General features: G+C 27.5%; 3 protein-coding genes across 8 annotated transcripts in view; 1 reads left to right on the top strand and 2 right to left on the bottom strand.

The window, feature by feature from the left end:
* LOC130665629 (kelch domain-containing protein 10 homolog) overlaps positions 1-15474 on the top strand; it is a 31956-nt gene that overhangs the window by 772 nt on the left and 15710 nt on the right. For 4 of the 6 annotated variants that reach the window (XM_057466090.1, XM_057466088.1, XM_057466093.1 and 1 more), the window contains exons 2-3: positions 4327-5078; positions 5152-5493. In XM_057466090.1, coding sequence (XP_057322073.1) covers positions 4365-5078; positions 5152-5493 — 1056 coding nt within the window. In that variant the 5' untranslated portion in view covers positions 4327-4364. Of the gene's footprint in view, positions 1-124; positions 280-4326; positions 5079-5151; positions 5494-10186; positions 10367-15474 lie in introns of those variants that run through there. The other 2 variants (XM_057466091.1, XM_057466089.1) reach the window with 2 other exon arrangements.
* Positions 10104-11222, bottom strand: LOC130665638 (uncharacterized). Its single transcript, XM_057466105.1, has one exon. The coding sequence runs from the start codon at positions 11179-11181 to the stop codon at positions 10423-10425; it is 759 nt and encodes a 252-aa protein (XP_057322088.1). The 5' UTR covers positions 11182-11222; the 3' UTR covers positions 10104-10422.
* On the bottom strand, positions 11374-15030 carry LOC130665636 (uncharacterized). The gene has a single exon (XM_057466103.1). The coding sequence runs from the start codon at positions 14970-14972 to the stop codon at positions 13989-13991; it is 984 nt and encodes a 327-aa protein (XP_057322086.1). The 5' UTR covers positions 14973-15030; the 3' UTR covers positions 11374-13988.

Below are 15474 nucleotides of genomic sequence, written 5' to 3'. Positions count from 1 at the left end.
TTTTAAATTATGACAGATGACCAAAAAAATTTAATTTCGATATCTCGATGTTAAAAAATAAAATTTGAAATTCAAATTTCGGCTGACTTCAATTTGATCAATTTGTTTCGTTTTCATATTTGTATGTAATTAAAACTTTCATTTATGATTAATTAATTAATTAACTAATTAATTGAGAGTCTAGTGGTATGTAATTAAGTGTAAAAAATTATTTTTAAATCTATTTTTATAATTCATCGAAAATCTGTATATTTTTTGTATACAAATACAAACATATGAGTAAGTAATTTAACCTCAATATTCATTTATGACTATGAAATCAGCAGACAATTTACATATATATATATTTACAAGGGTCGCAGAAGGGGGGGGGGGCAAAGAGAGGTAAGGTAGGCGAAACGGGGCACCCCCAAAATTTTATAAAAAAAAATTTTATATGTTAAATAGTTTTTAAACACTCCAAAATCACTTTTGTAAATGTAATTGAGCGTTATTTTGAATTTTTTTTGTTAAACTTTTTCAAAAATCAATTGTCAGTTGATAAATATTAATGACTTCCCTGCTTAAAAAATCCGATAGATTCTTGTAGCTGTATGTATAAGGCCCTATACTTAACTATAGCACTTCTCATAGAACTCATTCATTCTTATAAAATTTCCATAGGAATTTATGAGAATTTAATGGATTCTATGAGATTTTTTAATCAAAATTTTGTTTTATGATAAAAACTATTAAAAATTTGTTTTTCTTTTTTTGTACCCAATAATCATGTGAAATATAATTTTTCTTCATGTAAATTGCTTACAAAAAAATTTAGCTTAATGTAATTCATTTAAATTCCAGAATTTTTTTTATCTTTTTTAGGGGGTACCCCATTTTGCCCGCAAAAATGAAAATTTTTTTTTTTCAACGGTAACTGAAAATTTTTTCTATTTACTTTGAATATCATTAAAAAAAAAAAAAGAATTAGTGTATTTGAAAGACCTCGAACACTTGGTATTTCCTTAAGTACCCCGTTTTGCCCCTCCCTCCCCTATATATATATATGAATGAACGGAAAATGAATATTTTTATCGAAAAGCTGAGAATTTTTTATAAAAAAAATGTAGAGCTAGTATTTTTATAGAAAATGTTTTTACTAAGAAAAACCTATAGAAAAAATCAATGAAAAAGTTAAAAAAAAAAAAAAATCGTCCAAATTCAAAAAATCATTACTTCGAAAGTACTTAATATTAAGAGCTCAACTCTTCAGGAAATCTTCATTCTGATGTAGAGAATCACTTTACAAAATTTGAACAAAATCCGCAGGGGTCACACTCTAAAAAAAATTTTAATTAGTGGAATGTGACATATATATATATATATATATATTAGACTGGGCCAAAAAAATCGACTATTTTTTTTTTTTAAAGATACTGTGGAAATATTATTTGGGATGACAAAAAAAAATTATTGTGAAAATTTGAGCCCTTAATTTTGATATTAAGAGGTGTATCATCGCAATTTTTTGTTTTTTTTTAATGAGCGAGTTTTTGTCTCATAACTCTCAAACCATCGAGATAAACGAAATCGACTCGGATACATTTTTTGAAGGAAATTTAATGCTCTACAAAAAAGATCTGATTGAAATTTTTCGTCAGATGAACCGTTTCCTTATAATCATGCTTTGAACATTGGTATGATTTTAAAATTTGATTGTTCAACTTTGGAATTTTGTAATTCATGTAAAAATAAGTTTCTGGGAAAAGACAATGAATATTCTTGAAAGAAATTGAATGCTCTACAAAAAAAGTCTCTTAACAATTTTCGCTAAATTCACTCCTTCAAAAGTTATTCAAGATTATTGAAGTCGTTTTACATAACTTCAACCTTGAATAACTTTTGAAGGAGTGAATTTAGCGAAAATTGTTAAGAGACTTTTTTTGTAGAGCATTCAATTTCTTTCAAGAATATTCATTGTCTTTTCCCAGAAACTTATTTTTACATGAATTACAAAATTCCAAAGTTGAACAATCAAATTTTAAAATCATACCAATGTTCAAAGCATGATTATAAGGAAACGGTTCATCTGACGAAAAATTTTAATCAGATCTTTTTTGTTGAGCATTAAATTTCTTTCAAAAAATGTATCCGAGTTGATTTCGTTTATCTCGATGGTTTGAGAGTTATGAGACAAAAACCCGCTCATTAAAAAAAAATAAAAAATTGCGATGATACACCTCTTAATATCAAAATTAAGGGCTCAAATTTTCACAATAATTTTTTTTTGTCATCCCAATTAATATTTCCACAGTATCGTTAAAAAAAAAAATAGTCGATTTTTTTGGCCCAGTCTAATATATATATATATATTTTTAATAAACAAATTCAATATTAAATAAAATAAATATTTTTTAAAATATGATATTGAAGTTAGCCGACGTCTAATAATTTTTGGAATTTATTCATAACGATAAATTATAAAACAAAAATTTGCACCGTTAGTTTTTTTAATTTTCTACATGTGCATATTTTTTATTTTTTGTAATTGATTTGTTGAAAAAAAAAAAATCCGAAAATTTTTAATTATCTGCTAACTTCAGAATCATTAGAAAAATGCATGAAAACGATTTTCAAAAATCTTAGTGCGCATAATTAAAAATTTTTGTTTTTAATAATACGCAATTTGTTCAAAAAAAGAATAAATTTGTTCGATGTCATTATTTAATTTCATATTTATTATCAAAATATCAAATATTTTTGAATACTTGAGTACAACTTTTTGTAAAATTTATTATTATTTGATTATGATTTTATTTAAATAAAGGAATTAGTGTAATGAAGACAAAAAAATAAATATATTAAACTTTTTTAATTTTGTTCTATGCAATCAATTCTTATTGTTATAATTATTTAAGGCATTTTTAGATAGCGCTCTCGGTTATTTAGTTAATGCGATGACGAACTGTCATATTCATAATTCATATTAAAATTTTAGTTATTAATTTACAAAAATTAAAGTCCTAGTTTAAAATAAAATAACGTCGTTGTACAATCTCACTAGGACATTTGGTTAATAAATGTTAGCTCAAAAAATTTAAAATTTTGAAATATAATCTTAATATAAACGTTTTGCTGGAATTTATTTACCAAATGCCGTTGAACTTCCAATTGGTAACAATTGTAAGTACTTTTCTTTAAATCTATATTCTAGAAAAATTTTAACTACATTTTATTTTCAAAAAGTGTTTTATTATTATTTTCTTTAAAACTTATTAATAAAATTTAGTATGACAGATCAAGGTCATTGAAATAAATTTTTTAAATGCAAAGTTTATTAGTGCCTTTGAAAAATTATGGTTCGGATTTGAAATTGAAATTTTTATCGTTAAATAATCATACGTCAATGTAACTGAGTTTTAAATTTAAACAGTTTTATAAAAAAATTAATAATGGAACTTTATATAGGAAATTAAATTTGCAGTAGTACGCATGATATTGTAAGCGAACATAAACTCGGCAATAACCAAGAAATATTATCTATCGAGAAATGTACATCACTAGACATTGATAAGTAATTTTGATATTTTTTCGAATTAAAATTAAACGACTTGTTTTTTTTTTTTTGTTATATCATTATCGATTAAAAGCTAATAAAGGCGTACCCGCGTAAAAAAAATTCGTTCCAGAACTTTTTTTGAACTTTTGTAATTTTGGTTTAAAAAAAATAAGTTTTTAGTTATGCAGGACTTTCTTAAAAAGTTCCCATTAGAAACCAATAACCCCATAAGAATAAAAAGACGTTCATAAAAAGTTCCAAATTAGAGATTTTTGAACTTTTTAAGAACGAGGGTAAAATGTAGTAAAAATACGTTTTGAGAAATGTTTTAAACCGTTAGTTTTTTAGTGAAAATCCGCCTGCGTATAAAGTACTAGATAAATTTTTTTTTCTTATCAAAATTACAAGTGTTCAAAAAAAGTTCTGCTCGAAGTTCTAATCTGTCTCAAGTTGAGAAGTTCTACATGTCGAACGTTTTTGAATCTTTTTAGAACGAGTTTTTTTCACATGGGTAATAAATATCCCCAAATAAAAGCAAAGTCAAATGACGTTGATTTAATATATTACTACGTTTTTAAATTTAATATATTACTTTTTTTATTTAATAAATTAGGTAATAAAATTAAAAAAGTTTTCAGTTATAAAAACATAAATATAATTGTATAAACAATAATAGAATTTTTATTGTAGAGGGTAATCACCTTTTATGTTTTAAAATTCAATGTGACTAAAGGATTAATGTTATTGCTTAAATTGATTTTAATTTTAATCATTTTTTTTCTTTCCAGAATAGTTTTTCTAATATTTTACATCCATAAATGTAAAAATGTATGTTTTTAAACCATACGCATTTACTGAAAATAACAATGATAATAATAACGATAATATTGAAAACCCAATTGGCAGAGTTTGTCCAATAATAAATTGTAATGATAAATATTTATATTCATATTGTGGTTCAAGCGGTCATGGTGGCATTGAATCAAGTAATTCATTATTAGAAAATGACGAAATATGGAAACAAAATCGTCCATATTTTCGTGAGCTATGGAAGTATAATTTATCAACACAACAATGGCAACGTTTTAATAATCAATTACAATTGCCGACTAAAAAAATAATTATATTCGCAACGTACTTTACACACGATAAATTAATTCTATGTGGAAATAAAAATTTATCAAACAATAATGATAATGAAAATTATGATGATGACAATAATAACTATCCGATGTATATATGTGATTTAATAACTGGTGATATTGATGAATATAATACCACAGGTTCAGTCCCTCAATTAGATTATCATCAGAATTTTATACGTGATAATAATTATTTATACACACTTGGTTCCGGTTATTTTTTTGATGTACACAGAATCGAAATTACAACACGTAAATGGGAATGTGTTTATAGATGTTGCCGTAAAAATTTATTAAATGATCCACCGGTTAGAATCGGGCTTACATCTATTATTGATGATAAAAAAATTTATATTTTTGGCGGCATTACTGACTTTGATTTAGAACCACCACTCAGGGTAAAATTTTAAACTATTTTAATTTTTAATTGTATCAATACATTAATTAATGTTATTTTAAATTCAATTTTAGGAAATTACGGTATTTGATATCAAATTGAATTGTTGGAATATTTTACAAACAATTGGTGATGATGATAATACACCATCATTCCCAACAGACAGAAGTTGTTTCAGTGTAGCACATTATAAAAATTATAAAAACGGCGAATCAAGTGTTATTTTATCGGGTGGTGGTAACATAAATAAATTATTAGATGATATTTGGGAGCTTAATTTAAAAACTTTACAATGGAACTGTTTAAGTAAATTTAATGCTATTTTACCACGTCCTGTTAGTAATCACTCAATGTCTGTCACACCCAGTGGTAAATTGTATTCATTTGGTGGATATGTCAGAGATTCTGAAAAAAAGGTAATTTTATATTCTTATATTTTTTAGGCATCAAAATTATTATAAGATAATTAAAAGTATTTTAAGTCTAAAAAATAATGACTTTTCAAATCTGTAATGATTAAATATCTAAGAACTTTTTTTTAATTTGGCTAAAAATTTTTAGCTCAATTTTTATAACTGTTAGATTTTTTTTAGCTTTAAAGTTAAATCATTGCCTATGGTAGAAAAAAAAAAAAAAAAAAAAAAACAGATTAAATTGAGTCAGAAAGTGTATTTTCTTAATTAACAAATGTCGTTTACCGAAACTTTAATGAAGAAATATTGTATGCGCGCGCACTAAATCAATTCATATATTTATTTTTTTAATGCACAGAAGAACAAAAAATTGTGGTTCTCCCAACTACAATATTATAGTAAAAAAAATTTATTAGCGGATAATCCAATATGTGATAAAGAATACTACATAAATAATACTGACAATTAAATACTGTAGCGAACATTTATTACTGTAGTTGGATACACGTGTGGTTGACTTTATTCCAAGTTCCGAAGTAACACGTACTTAAACAAGTGCTCTTGTATTGGCAGGGAGTCTAGTATATGGTGGGGACAACTGAATCGATCGCAGCGCTCGCTGTGGGCACAATTTCGTTGAATCATGCTCTCATTGAAAATAAACACGTGAAAATTAAGTTTAAAAATAGTTCATAATAGTTATTGTGTCGTTAATGTTTGCCTTTGCTCATTGTTTGAGGTTAAAACAATATTTTAAAATTTATTGATTCAAATCCGGTTTGGATAATGATTTTTATCATTGCCTAAAAATTATTTTTTAACCATTCGTTACTCGCGCTATACGGTGATTCCCCGCACAACAATACTCAACCTAATAGAGTTGGCGTGAGTACGAGTGAGACACTGGAAAAAGCGCGTGTAACGGAAAGTTAAAAAAACATTATAAGTTAGTACTTTCTTAGTTACGATTCACAAGCAAATTATCATGAATCAAAATAAAATTTTTTTTTCCAATTTTGTTAAAAAACTCAATTTACTATTCTACTATTTTCGAAACTTTTATCATTGTAGCTGTCACGTATTATTTGTTTTGATTTTATCGGTTAACCTTTTATTCTGTTCGAAAATAATAGTATTTATTATTTATTAAATTTTTTTATACTTAATTTTTTTATCGAAATATATTTAATTTAATTTTCTCTATCAAAAATACAATTGCACTTTTGCATTTATATCATTATAAACTTTATATTTTAATTTTATAACGAATTTTTGTTTTTTACACTAATTTTATATATCTTTTATAATTCTCGAGCATGATTTTTTGTAACCATCAGATGTCGTTTTCGTCGCGCTCCCTGCCAATAAGAGCCTCGTGCAAGGCCCATAGTTACTAGTGTCACCTTCTACGTACACTCGTTGTCATTAATGCCTGGTCCCCTGCATGGCTAAGATTCTATAGCCTGGGGGACCAGGCATTAATGACAACGAGTGTATGTGCCTTGCGTAAGATTGTGTAGCAAGGACTTGAAAAATGTACATGATTTGCTCATGGTATTGTAGGCAAGAATATTGAAGATATTTCTAACATGGTGCAGGCAAAAGTTTCTGACGCATTTCTTACTGAAGAAACTTGCAGCAGATACTTGCGCATGGCTTGCTCAAGATCTACGCAAGACGCGCGATACTCCCTATACTATTCTTTTCCTCACCAGTTTTAACTTGAGTAGATCTTGAGCAAGCCATGCGCAAGGTAGATTTAACATGCTTCTGACGACTGTCATACCAGCATCTATATGCGAAATATTTCGGAAATCTAGTCATGCAGTAGATTTTTTACTTTCCAATTTTTTTTTTCGTTGCGCGAAGAACTTCCTATCTTCAGGTACATATAAAACTTGCATTTCAAATCTGCCCCAAATATCTGGAGCAAGACCCATAGGTGAATGTCGACGCTAGCAACTATCGAACTTGAGAGCAGGCTTGTTCAAGCCTTGAAAACAACTGCTATATGCGTTAGCGTTGGCATTTCTTCACTACAACTTGTAGTAACCTCAACTATAGCTGCTGCTATAGCCACTAAAATTATTTTCTCTGTATGTAACTTGAATCGATTCATGTACAGTGAGTAGACATCCTTTCTTTTAAATATACCCTCGCGGAATTGCCATAACGGTATTTCTACGGTATTTTCCGAGTATTTTTTGGGTATAAGTATTATTACGGTATACCCTAGGTATAAATGCGGTATGTTTGTGAAATTTTATTACCGTATTAATACCGTAAATATATTGTGTTGATACCAAATTTATATAGGGACTGTACCGTATTTATACTGTGTTTATACCGTATTTACGCTCTTGCTATACCGTATTTGTACAATGATTATACTCCATTTATATGGTTTTTATGCTGTACTTAAACGTCGGTTATACCGTATTTATACGGTTGCTATACCTCATTTAAACAGTGGTTACACGGTATTCATATAATGCTCGCACCGTATTTAAACGGTATTTATGCGGTATAAATATGGTGGTTATGCCGCATTTATACAGTGATTATGCCGTCTCACTCTTACAGGCTGAAAAATACTTTTCATATCTTTCAGTTTTATTAACAAACAATCTTCAAATTCTATAACAGATACAATATGTTTTACTACTACTTGCATTCTTAAATGGCTCATCTCTTCACTATGTTCTGCTTTCAATTTTTCAATAAAAAAGTACAGCTGTAAAAATGAACTAGTTTATTTTTACTTTCACAAAAAAATTTTTTTCAAAAAAATTTCTCTCATTAACAAATAAAAACTCTTGAAACTAGTAAAAATTTTTCAATTTAAACATAAAAATATGTTTACTTGAGGAAAAAAAATTTTGATTCAAGATTAAAATTTCAAGCCAATTTCTCTTGGTGCAAGAAAATTTTACTTTTCCGAATCGTTAAAACAAAATTTCTTGAATCAGGAATTGTTTTCTTGATTCGAGTTAACTGTTTTTTCTATGTAGTAATGATTCGCAAGAACATCAGATAATTTTGAAATACATTTAGGATCAATATTAATAACTAGGATTATTTTATGATTAAAAATTTCATTCTTCAATTGAAACATGTCTAAACACTGCAGTGTTTATGTCGTATGGCTATTTTGACATAAAAGTCTTTTTTTAGCTCATAAAGTTCTTTATTTGTACATTATAAAAACCTTCACACGTCTTTTAAATTTTAGTTTCTCTACACAGAAAATACAGTTAACTTGAACTAAGAAAAATACTCTTGATACAAGAAAATTTTTTTTAACGATTCGGAAAATAAAATTTTTTTTACATCAAATAAATAATTATTTTGAAATCTTTACTTTGAATCAAAATTTTTTTTCCTCAAGTTAACATATTTTTATGCTTTAGTCGAAAAATTTTTAATTGTTTTAAAAGTTTTTATTTCTTAAAATAAGAGATATTTTATTGACGAAAGCCGTGCCAGGTTATTGTAGCAATATTGCATTTTTTTGTTTGAAAAAAATAAAATTTCTTGGAATAATTACTATTTGTTTAACAAAAGAATTTTCGTATGCTCCAACCAAAAAAAAAAAAAGTTACTCAAACCGAGAGAAAAATTTCTTGGGAGAAAAGATATATATGGAAGAGAGGGAAGTCACTGGTGCTAGGCAGCAGCAGCGAGAATAGTTCGGTGCGCGCCACTAGGTAGCGCCTACGATTTGTAGTGTCCCTGGTAAGAAACTTATTTCAGAAGTCTTATATTCCGAAATTGTGACCATTCTGGCGCGGGTACTCCTCCGTTATTTGATAGAGTGATAAGTACCTTTTTTGATGGTAATATAGTACAACCTATATTACATAATGACAAAAATATTTATTATCAATGTTTCCATAAATAATTTATCTCTGAATTTGAACTTGAGCTTTAACAAAAATATTTTAATCAAAAGTCTATAGAATCTCTACTATATGATTAAAAATATTCGAGTGACATAATACATTGTAAAGCAATATAAATAATTATATAGAGCCATTTATCATTAATAATTATATATAGTTTTTTTTACCATGTACTGGATAAATTCCGTATAAACACCTCATTAAATCAGTAGAAATGTTGTGTGAACTCGGTAGAAATGCCGTATAAATTCAGTAGAAATGCCGTATTATTACGCTAACAATGTCATATTATTACGGTAGAAATTTCGTATAAATATCATATACATGAAGTATTAATCTTATAGAAATGCCGTATTAATACATTAGAAGTACCGTATTATTACGGTAGAAATAACGTATTAATACGGTAGAAATGCCGTATAAGCTTCGTATAAACGCAGTATAAGCTCTGTAGGAATACCGTAATTAAATTTCACAAACATACCGTATAAATACGGTAAAACTACTTGTTATCGACTACGTGTATGCTCTTTTAATACAGTGTTCAAACCGTATCATGAAAACCGCGAGGGTATTTTTTAAGATAAAGATGAAGAAAAAATAGAAAATTTCATAAAGTAAAGGCTTGAAACTACTAAATTACTTTTTAACGCAATGATTTTACTCAACGGTATAAGCTAAAAAAAAAAGCTTAAGAATTTCTTTAACCAAAAAAAAAAATTATCTTATAAATTTTTTGATGCTAATTACTATTTTGAAACAATAATGATTTGAAAAATATTTAAATTTAAAAGATGACTGAAGTTACTTCTGCTATTAATTCAACATGGTTAACAATACCATCACTAAAAGAAATATCTTGGGATGCTGTTAATTATTATTTTAAAAATATAAAAGATAAAACAGAAGATGAATTGTTAGATCTTGGCTTATCATTAGAGTTTATAAAATGTTTAAATTTCAATAGTTATTGAAATATTTAATTGCATTTTTTTTTTTTTCATTAAAAAATTAATAATAATTAATTTGATTACGTATTAATTACTTCTTTTAATCCTGTAATCTTATTTAACTTTGAACCAGCCATTAAATTATTCAAACTTGTATTATAACTAGTTTCAAATAATTTAAATATTTGACTACGTTTTACATCAACTTCACCAACTGACGGTTCTATTAAATTCAAAATGTCATGAACAATATCAGTTAATAATAACGTATAAGTTTTATCTGTTAATGGTGATGTATACATAATATATCCACGATTAAACTGTTCAATAAATTGGTTAAAATTATCGATATACAAACTATATTCATCAACCCGACTATTGTAAGTTTTAATTAATTTTTGTGCTTTAGCATGCATTTGAATGAGTATACTTAAATATTGTCCATTTTTAAATGAAATATTTATTTGATCATTTTCATCTTCTCGAATATCCGATTCATTTGATTTAACTTGCGAATATTCTGTTTCTATATCATCAAGCCGACGTTTTGTCAAATCTATCTCAATAGCTATTTGCATTAATTCAGCACAATCTTGTACTACTGTTAAACGAAAATTTTTTAATTGTTTTTTTAATTTTTGATATGTACCATCAACTTTTTTAAATTGTTCTCTTTTTAAATGAATTTTACTGTCAATAAATAATGCTTCTAAATATGATAAATATTTTTTATCTATTTGATCATCACATAAAAATTTTATACGATTGGTTATTTGTTGTATTAAATTTGTTATTGAATCAATTTTGCTGGTTGATTCCGGCATATCTGCGTCATCCATTTTTTTATAATAAATAATTGTTTTTTATACTAAAACATATCCTCTATAATAAGAAATTTTTATCGAAAAAAAGTCTGAAGACGTTTGAAATTTTTTAATAATTCATGTATTTTTATTAAAATTTTTCTCATGATTTAAAATTTTGCTAGCTACATGGTATTTTTGAGATTTTTTTATTTTTTTTAGAGTAAATTTTTATCTTTTGTAAAAAGTTTTGAACGTGTACTTGGCGTGACTTTTTTCAGAGAATCTGTATTTGATAGGATTTGTTTCTTTAGATCATTTTTTTTTTAATTTTGAAAAATAGATGGGACGTCAATTGCACAAAATATCAAATCTTTGAGTGGCTATAATTATTATTAACCAAAAAAAAAAAACCAGAATAGCCGGCCTTAAATATTTAAATGACTAACGTCAGTAGACCACTGCAATTTGCTAACATTCTATGCAACTTTTTGGTACTCTCCTGTAATTTCACAGTAAACAACTGTAAGATGCTGTAGTACCTCGGAAAACTACGAAAATCTGGTAGTTTTACTGAAGTTATCCAAAATTGACCCCATACTTATTGAAATCACGGGTTTGTACCGTATTTTAAATCTGCCAATATGTTCCGTACTTTCGTATGTTTTATTTATTCGTTCTACAAGAGATAATTGTCTTATATTTTTACTTGTATTTATGCTTAGAAATTTCTTTTATTCTAGTTTTTTAACTTCCCACTAAGAAAATTGAAAATTTTCAAAAAAAAAAAAAAAAGGGAAGTTATCGGTTTCGGTCCGATTTTCGAAAACCGAATTTCTATAACAGATCTTGACGTTTTGAGGTTCTAGGAAGCTATTCTGACTAATTTCAAGGTGATGTCCAAATGTATGTATGTGTCTACGTACGTATGTATGTAAATATTCTGTAACTTTTGAACGGATGGACCGATTTGGATTTTTAAGGTGGCGCTCAAAACGGCTCATTAATTCCAACAATTTTGGAGAAATTGAGAATAATCAGTACGGTGCGTTAAGAGATATTCTAAAAATAAAATTTTTCAAATATTTTTTTTTCGGATAACTTGTAATGTTCTGGATAGATTAATTCCAAAATCTAAACAGCTCTGAAACTTGATAAGTCGCGTCGAATGCCACCTCAGCCATCAAAATCGGTCCATTCGTTCAAAGGAAATCGTTGTCGAAATAATTGTGAAAAAGGGTTTTTTTCTAATAAAATCTAAATCATTGAACTGGTTAATGACGGTGTTCTTTTGAACGTTAATGATAAAAAAACTGCGTCGAATGTCACCTTGAACATCAAAATCGGTTTATTATTTCAAAAAATATTGGTGATCGAAAATTAAAAAAAAATCGATTTACTGCATTTTTCCCGAATAACACAATATTATTTATCAAATGTTGCAAAAAAATTTTTAATGTTAGAGATCAAAAACCGCGTCAAATGCCTTTTTGAACGTTACTATCGGCTCGTTATTTCCAAAGATATTGCTGATATAAAATAAAAAAATAACGATTTACTTCATTATTTTCTTTAGTTATTGTTTATTACTTAAATTTTTGCAATGGTAGGTGTGAAATTACTATTTTCGAGCTTGAAGAGCTCAAAAATGTATTAACAACAGTTTTTTCGAGCTCAAGAGCTCGAAAATAGCGGGAAATCATAAAGCTGGCCCGCAGGCTCAGGCGGTTTTCAGAATTTTTTATATACATGAATTTCTGCAAAATTACAGGTTTTGTTTTTGCTATATGTTATATTCGCTCTTTTCGCGATCATCGTACACCACAGTAATATCTTTGATTCTATTTCTGAGCAGCAACAAACTTTACTACTGCCTCTTGCCAATAAAAATCCCGTGTTAAAGTAGTAGGAACACTGGTGTTCAGTTGTCGATTGTTAGGGCTAGCCGATCTTTTGTTTCTATTTTGTTCCTGGTTCTATGAGCACCTTTAATATGATCTATGACCAGCAACAAAATTCATAACTGCCCATTGTTAATAAAAACCGCGTGTTAAGGTAGCAGGGACATTGATCATTAATTACCGGTGGCTAGATTCAGCTGGTTTTCAAGTTTTTAATAGGTTTCTCGCGCTGTTTTTGAGCAACGAATTTTGACCGATTAGTCATCTCGTTCAACAACAATTCCGCGATTTTACTGCTAGCTTATGGTTAAGACATTAGTAACTCAATTTTGTGGAATCGGTTCGAGCAACAAAATCGGTTTTGCAACAACTATTTAGCAACAAATTCTCGTGCTAATTTAGGTCGTTTTTGCTGACTGTTCACTGCTAGCTTAATGGAGGTATTAAGTCTTGATGAGCCCTCTCGATTGCCGAACAGAACGTTCAAATTGGTTGATTCGTTTCAAAAATATTGTATGACAATAAATAGATTACATGCGCACACACACTCACTTACATGCGCGTGCGAATGAAAACATGAAAACTAGATTTTTGAAAATCGGACTGAAACCAATAATTTTACTTTTTTTTTTTTTTAATTTTAAATTTTCAGAGCGGGAAATTAAAAAAAAAATATTGTAGTTTTTTCTTTGATTCCAGCACCTGATTAAAATCTATTATCAAAATCACAAATAATCTTGTTCAATAGTAAAATGAATCAGTCCACTGATCTGAATTCATCGTATGCAATCAATGAAAAAATATCAGATGGCAACGATTTGAAACTTGAACTGCAAACGATAAAAATGACGTTTCACAAGTAACCGATCTGCATAATGACTGATATAAGATACGAAATCTTAAAAAAATATTAAATCTTTTATATAAAATTCATATAAATTGTTATGCTAATAATTGTTGATAAAATTCATCGGTATCAATAATATGACTCAGTTTAGAATTCAGTTGTTGTAAATCATAACGTACATAACGTTTAGTTGTATTTATTCTTTCGTGTCCTAGGAAATGCTGCGCAGCAGCTAAATCATTTTCTTGTGCCAATCTGGTACCAATAATATAACGCATTACATGTACACCAAAACCATCCGGTGGTACTTCACCAACAGCAGTCATATAAAAATTACGTATTGTATTTGATAATACACGTGATGACATATTAAATAAACTTTCAATAATACCCGTACGTCGATATTTTTCAACTTTGTTTTTGTAAACCCCCATTAATTCATCGATAAATTCTTCCAACACACGATTCCATGGTACTGACCAAAAATCAGATGTTTTACATTTCAGTGCTATCACCGGAGATCTTTCATCTAATTGAACTAAATTTTCAATTGTTAATTGACATATTTCAGCTGATCTTAAACCCGAATAATAAGCAAATAATATTGCGTATGCGCGATTATTTTCATGTTTATTATTATCACACCATTCTATTAATCGAACAATATTACTATTTGGTGGTACGCGTTCTTGTGGTGGCTTTTGTGAATCAAAAATACGCTGATTAGGTTTTATTGCTGATGAACCAAAAAATCTTACACGTCTTAATTGATTATAATAACGTACTATTGTACTTGAACGTATACGACGTTTGTACATTTCAGTGATAAATAATTTAGCGCGTTCGTCATTATCTTCAATCATTGGTAATTTTAATACATAACGAACAATATGTTTTATTTTGTTATTTACTTTTGATAATTCTAAACGTTCGTCTAATGAAAATTTATAATATTCTTGATATAGTTTATCTTCGTTATCATATTTTTCTTTTACGTGCCGTTTTATTAGTGGCAATGAATGTAAATTTGTGTTGATATTGTTTGAATTATTATTAGTACTATCATTATTCGTTTCCATTTTAATGTCACGAGAACTTTCTACTTTTTTATTTTTTTAATATTAAAATTAACTTAATTTCTTAAACAAATTAAAAATAATTATCTTCTATAATAACACAATACAACATTCTATTTTTTTATTTAGTCAAAGAAAAGTCTAAGTTTCAAAGTTTAACAATATATATATATATATATATATATATATATATATACTCCCCCCCTGTAAAATTTTATTTTTTTTTAATTATTAAATTTCAATAACGTCAATTGTACGATAAAAACTGTAATTTCTAATATATCTTCTACATTTTTCATATAGTTTCATATCTATATAAATATCAAACCAAATCAAATTACTTAAGAGAATTTTAAAATGATCAATAAATGTATAATCATCATTTATGTCATATACAGTTTCATCGCTGTTATCAGCTTGATCTTTATTAATAATCGGTTTTAATGGCATTAAATTAATTATTACCGTATTGTCCAGTAATGATGACAATGGTGTTAGTACATAT

Source organism: Microplitis mediator, chromosome 3, assembly GCF_029852145.1.
Source record: "Microplitis mediator isolate UGA2020A chromosome 3, iyMicMedi2.1, whole genome shotgun sequence".
Lineage (NCBI taxonomy): Eukaryota > Metazoa > Arthropoda > Insecta > Hymenoptera > Braconidae > Microplitis > Microplitis mediator.
This window is presented reverse-complemented; position numbering and strand designations above follow the sequence as displayed.